Consider the following 6974-nt stretch of genomic DNA (forward strand, 5'->3'; position numbering starts at 1 on the left):
ATGGAAGAAGATTTTGAAGTAGTGGCATAAGAAGCTAATGCATCTATTGAGTTATTTGCCTCACGATAAACATGTCTTATGTCTCATTCGATTTGGCGAAGAAGGAATAGACAATCAACTTTCAATGGCTCTAAATCCCACGAACAACAACCCACCTTTCATCTCCATAACCAACAAAGACGAATAAGATTCAATCTGAATTTTAAGATTTCCATGAGAGAGCATATGAAGCTTAATAAAGAGACTTTGGAATTATGCAAAGTTGTTAATACGACGCCTTAATTAAAGTACCTTGAGAGTTACGAAGAATGTAGCCAAAACCTACTTCACTTGGGTTACCAAGGCTAGAGCTATCAACATTTAGTTTCATCCAATGAATGGGAAAGCTTAAGCCAATAAAAAGGGATGATGTGCAGAGGACTTGAAGATAGATTATTGTGAATTGAGTTTAAATCATTTATCAAACCATTAATCTTAGAAAAACTCCTTGATACCTAGATGCTTTGAGACATATTTTCCCTATTTGGTACATTATAAATGGAGGCACCCCTATAATACCTCATTAAAATCCATCAAAGTCTAATTTGATTGTCATGATGTACACATGCACTAAGGATTTTTTTTTGCCAGGCGAGCATGTCAGTGGTTCGATCCTAATAGTAAGGATGTTTCCCTATTCGCCACTTTTGCTTTTAAGGTCTAGAAAAATATGTTGCACGTGATTACGCTTTAATTAGTTGACTCTTTCTCTGTGGATCAATTCTTTCTTAACCATCTAGAAATATCCTCAAAGCCTTAGACACCAAATACGACATTCCTTAACTTTTCTTCAGATTAATTCCTCCTCAAAATTTAAATTACAAAAATTGATAATATAATAAAAAATACCTCGAAAAGTATATTTTTATTAATATATATATATATATATTGTCTCATTTTACTCGTTGTTTTCATGCAATACGTTTTAGGTATGCTCTAACTATCTCTATTACAAAATTAAATAGATGTTAATGATGCTAAAATAACAATTTTAATATCAGTAGGACAATCCATTTTTCTTCAATTAAGGGATGAGGGGGGAGAGGGAAAAAGAGAAACTATCGACCTCTAAAAGACCTCGAAAAAGAAGGTGAGAAGAAGAAGGCCATAAACCAATAATATTAGAGAATATTTTTTTATTATTAGATATTATAAAAAAGTTGAGTTAAATTAAAAAAAAATGGTGTGGCAATACAACTTCTTTCTCTTTTAAATTTTAAAAAAAAGCGGTACTAAACTGACTAAGAAGAAAAACACTCAATACACTCAAGTGATGTGGAATGTGAATATAACCATAGATGTTTTTCCTCGATATACACAAGAAAAAAAATCTATGATTCTACACACAATACACGTCAGTTGAGTGTCTTTTTCTATAGTCACTTTAGTATTATTTACTTAAAACAGAATATCAGAACAACGTAATCATAGAAACTCTGAGCTCACATCCATGTGTCCAACTGATTTATCAGTGGGCCCCACCCCCTGTGCAGACTGCCTGTACGTTGGTACGATACGAACAAGAAGGAAAAAAAACCCTAAAAAACTCATTTGGTACTTATATAAGAAGACACTCACGAAGGCTAATCGGACACAAGCCCTAGTTTCTCTCTTTCTCTGCAACTATGTCCTCACTTCCTCCTTATGAAAACCCTAACCCTAATTCTGCAAAAGGCAAAAGCGTTACCACTCGCAAACCAGCCAGCACTACTAATTTAAGAGATCGTCACGCCAAGGTTAATGGAAGGGGTCGCCGAGTTCGTGTTCCATCCTTGATCGCAGCTCGGATCTTCCAACTGACTCGTGAACTCGGTTTCCGTAACGATGGTGAGACGATAGAGTGGTTGCTCCTCCATGCAGAGCCGTCCATCATCGCTGAAACTGGGACCGGTATCATCCCCTCTGATCCAGTTTCAATGAGCAGTGGTCCGATCCTTAATACTGCTGATGTTGAACCGGTTAATCCGACGGCTCCTGTGAACCAGTTTCAGAACGGACTTTTTACTAATGGAGGGTTTGGAGATGAACCAACTTCACCGATCTACGAACTTGATTTCGACTTCGACACCAACCAGATGTCGTTCACTTCGCTTCTGTTGCAGGGGACTGGGGACGCTGATGACGCTGATGACGATGAGGAGGAAATGGAGAAGCAGCGTCAGCAGTAGAAGAAGAAAGGCTTTCGAGGAATAATAATTAATAATATTATAAGAATAATAATTAATTATAAGAATATTATTATTATTATTATTATATTAGTAGTATGTTGTTGGGTTTATGGTGTGTGTTGGCTATTTTCCTTGTTGTCTAGACTGTTTAATTATGAATTTATGTGGTTTTTGTATAATGTGTTTTTTTTTTTTTTTCTGATGTGTTTGGTACCAAATGATGATCACTTGTAGGTTTAGTATGATGCATCTGAAACATGGAGTCATCACAACTAAGGTGCCCTAAAAGAGAGGGCTGGTTGTGTATTGGAAGGATGATGTAGATAATGATAACAATGGGTCGGATCAGGATCGGGATTATGGTCGATTTGGTATTCGATAAGGATTGGATCCCAAACTGATGCAAGAAATATTGGATTGGACTAGGACTGTCAATGGATCGGGTTAAGAACAGATTGGGGTTGATTTGGTACCGATCCAATAAGGATTGGATCCAAGACTGATCCGATACGTATAGTATCAGATTGGACTCCTATCAGATCGTTTTTATATATTGGAATTCAATATTAAGATCCAGATCCGATCCATTAACAATCGGACCAGGCCAAACTCGATTTTATATACATCTCAACAAAAATATAATATAATTTGTATATTTTCTAACATATAATTGGATCAGGTCCTTATCAAATCGAGAAATGGTTGATCCAAATCCAATTCAATAAGATATCGGATCGAAACCTTATAGGAACACAAATTCAATCTGTTCCGAAATATGATTGTAATGCTTGTAAGCATTATAGGAACCCAAATGATACGAGTAAATAAAGCTTTACAATCATATTTCATAATTAAGCACAACTCGTTTGGAAGATTAGAGACTAAGGACAACCGTACAATTGAATCTACATTCAATCCCTTCTTCGAAAGAAAATCAGGCTCCATATTTGTTTCTCTCCAATATCCAAATATCTCCATGAACATTTCCCCATATTCTTTAAAGAATTTATCGTTTCAAGAGAGTCAAAAGATACAATGACATTGTTTACTCCAAAATTCTGAATCTCCACTAACGCCTGTTGAATTGCAAATTACTCAACCAGATTTATATCAACAAAGGCGCACCCTCCATATGAACAAGCAATATTTGTCCAAAAGGTATTATGTCTATATGCTTATTTAATTTAAATAGTTCCATGAAAATTGGAATGTTTTAAAAGAATGAGTGTTTACAAAAGGTATAACTTTCTAGAGAAGCATAGGATAATTTAGGGTTTGGACAAAAAATTTAGGAGAAGTAGGACTAGCCTAGCTAACATATATAGCCATGCTCACAGTCTTACCAAGCCACATAATCTTGGTCCACAACTAAATTCAACAACAAAGTCTTATCCCAAGTTTTCTAAAGCCAAATATTTTGTTATTGAGAGTGAGTTCATATTTGCGTTCATTGTAATCACCAACCATGTTCTTTTGGGTTTTTCTCTCACTCTTATAAGACCTTCTACTTATATGTTTCTTCTATTTGGGATTGTAATGAGCTTTCATTTAACATCCCCAAATCATCTTAGTCAACTTTATCTTAGTTTATCGCCTATTGAAGTTACTTCTATGCTTTCTCGAATTCATCCTTGCTTAATTAATTTTTTTTTCCTAGTTTTTTTTTCCATTCATCCATTTCAATATTCTCATTTAATATGCTAAAAAGTGTAGTTTATCTTACTACCATCGTATAAAATTATCCTTTTAGTTTGATTGGTATGTTTGATCCATAACTTGATGGACCTACAAAATCAATAGATGATTCAATTGATGATTTCTAATCATTGGATTCGATCATTTTCCATCAATTATTTCGTGAATATATATGTCATTTTGTAGTTCCTGTTACCAACAGGGATGGTTCCCAAAAACTAATTTGTCATTGGTTGAAAAGTGAAGTCACATGCTTTGATATACTCATTGAACCCAACTATAGCTATGACTTAAGAAGTCCGGGGTTTAGCTAATTAGGACAATGAAATATGAGAATTAGTTTCCACAATCGCAAACATAAAAATGGTTCCATATCGATGTGTGTTTAAGGCAAAATCGTAATTTTAGGGCAGCTTGGAGAGATGAAGGGGAAATTATAGTTGCAAAAAGGTGGATATTTTAGAAACACTCAATCATGTACATTAATAAGAATAGAAACTATTCTTACTATTGAAACAATGGTTCATCCATCAACTTAAGTTAAAAATGCTTTCTTACATATTCAATTTTTTGAATCATTCAACGACTCAGTTTTATTACATTTTCGCACGTATTTGGAGAAACTTAGGCCTTATTTGGTAAGCCATAAATGAATGCTCCCACGAAAATCCCTCAACAAAATCCATTACAAGCCTAATTATACTTTCACGATACACACAGGCATCGAAACTTCAAAACACTTTAACTGAAAGGCTGGAAATTCAAGTGATCATATGCACTATGAGTCATTAGTATCCCTATTATAAAGTTTAATAGATTTTGAGAATGTGATAAGAAATTTTTTAGAGAATAGATGAATAAAGAAAAGTCCTAGAAAAGGAAGAATATGAGAGACGTAGAAGCATCGAGAATGAGAGAGAAAGCCCCACTACCATAAATACTAATTGCCCGCTCCAAAGAAAAATAACTTATTTCAACAATTTAATGCTCTACTTAATCAAATTTTTATTTAAGGGAAAGAGATCACAGAGTTGAAATAACTCACTTAGATACACTCACGCACAAAGAGAGAAAGGGTTGGAAAATGTCTAGTCAAGAAAATCCATGAAATTCAAACAATTAAAACCCAAAATCCAATGATTAATTGAGATAAAACATGTATCCCATAATACATCACGTCTTCCTCGTATTTTGATGGTACTTGTATTTCATGATTTCACAGGCCAGATTTTGTTGTTTTCAATAGTCAATGGATCCTAGTTAACCATCCTTCGTTGGGTATAACCTTGAAAACTTTCTCCTCCTCGTTGCTTGGCTATTTCATGGTCTCCTCCTTTCCAACATTGGATTAAGTTAAATGTTGATGAAGCTAGCTTGATCAACCCTGGTTGGGCAGGTGGTGGATTCATTCTTAGAAATTCTCTCGAAAGCCTCATTAAAGATGGTAGTTGGTTGTTTGGTACTACTAATAATATGGCGGAAATACTTGCTTCGGAAAAGACGCCGTTGGTTCTGAATTACTAGCATGACCATGTTGTGATAGAGTTGGACTTTTTACACCTAGTTCAAGCCTTCAAGGGATGTTCTATCCCATGGAGATTGGATAATAGTCTTCATCACATTCGAGAATTTCTTAAGAAATTTACAAGTATTGTGCATCATCAGTGGAGATAAAGTAATAATGTGGCAGATGCTTTAGTAAAATTAGATGTGCGCCAAGAAACCCATGTAATTTTTACCAAGTTTTCAGATCTTCATTCTTTAGCTAAAATCGCTTTCTTGGGGGATAGGATGGGTCTTCCATCCATTTGGATCGTAAATTAGGGATTCCTTATTTTCCAATTCTTTATAAATACAATCTTATTGGAAGTGACGTTAAGATTGTACCTCATATTGCACATTCCCAACATGGAAGTGTGTAGGAACCATAGATGCTTTTTATCGGAAACTCAATAAAAAGCATCTATGGTTCTTACACACTTCCAAGTCAGGGAATGTGCAATATGAAGTCACTTCAACATTATTCTTTTTAGTGAGTCATGCTAGAGAGACCTCAAGGTGCAACCTCATATGACACTTCTTGACGTGAAAGTGGATAAAAACCATAGATACTTTTTCACTCATATCTCTATAAAAAGCATCTATGCTCCACGTTTGAGGTTCCAACCTTAGGTCACTTAGTTGTTGTGAGGATAAGAACATCCTTAAAAGAAACGGATGGGGTGACACAAACGGAGACACATGGGTGACAAAATGATGTGGTGTCGTGCACAATATCCGTAGATGCTTTTCCGTGAGATATGAGTAAAAAGCATCTACGGTTATGTGCATGTCACCTCATCATTTTTGTCACCCTTGTCTTGTTTGTGTCATTATAGCATTTTCAAAAAAAAATTAAAATTAAAAAAAAGACCATAAAGGCTTAATTAGTAGGCATTAATGTTCAAATGATTTGTAATAACTGAGTGGCACTCTGTCCAACGGGAGTCCTATTTCACTGACTTCCTACAACATTGCCTTCAGCACTAGTGTCCGCAGATAACCATTGATTTTCTTCACATTATGTAAATCGTATCTTGAGGAAAAGCATCTATGCATGGATCTGTGCACACAATACTCTAGGCAATCTTATTTTTTAAGTCAGTATAGCATTTCTTTCTTCAGCAAAAAAGGAAATAAAACCCTAAAAAAACGCATTTAGTATTTAAAGAAGAGAAAACTCTCCTTTCAGACACCCAAACCCTTTCCTTGCTTGTTATCTTTCTCTCACTCTGTGTCTGAGGCTCTGAGCAAATATGGGGAGTCCAAAGCGTAGCTACCCCAAAAGCACTCGCACTCGCACTCGCACTCGCAACCCTTCCACCAATACTTTTAGAGATCGACATACGATAGTCAATGGAAGAAGTCGTCGACTTGCTGTTCCTGCTCATGTCGGAGATCGGATCCGTCAACTCACTCGCCCACTCGGTTTCCGTTCTGATGGAGAAACGATACATTGGTTGCTCTGCCAGGCAGAAAAAGACATAATCGCTGCAACTGGAACTGGTACTATGCCCTCTGGTCCTGTTTCCG

The 6974-nt window shown here is 35.7% G+C and overlaps 1 protein-coding gene across 1 annotated transcript; it reads left to right on the forward strand.

Annotated features, from left to right (window-relative positions):
* The first annotated feature begins 1664 nt into the window (after positions 1-1664).
* On the forward strand, positions 1665-2207 carry LOC147399773 (transcription factor TCP6-like). The gene has a single exon (XM_086446550.1). The coding sequence runs from the start codon at positions 1665-1667 to the stop codon at positions 2205-2207; it is 543 nt and encodes a 180-aa protein (XP_086302676.1).
* The last annotated feature ends 4767 nt before the right edge of the window (positions 2208-6974 follow it).

This window comes from Akebia trifoliata, chromosome 6, assembly GCF_017979445.1.
Source record: "Akebia trifoliata isolate Shusen 1 chromosome 6, ASM1797944v1, whole genome shotgun sequence".
NCBI lineage: Eukaryota > Viridiplantae > Streptophyta > Magnoliopsida > Ranunculales > Lardizabalaceae > Akebia > Akebia trifoliata.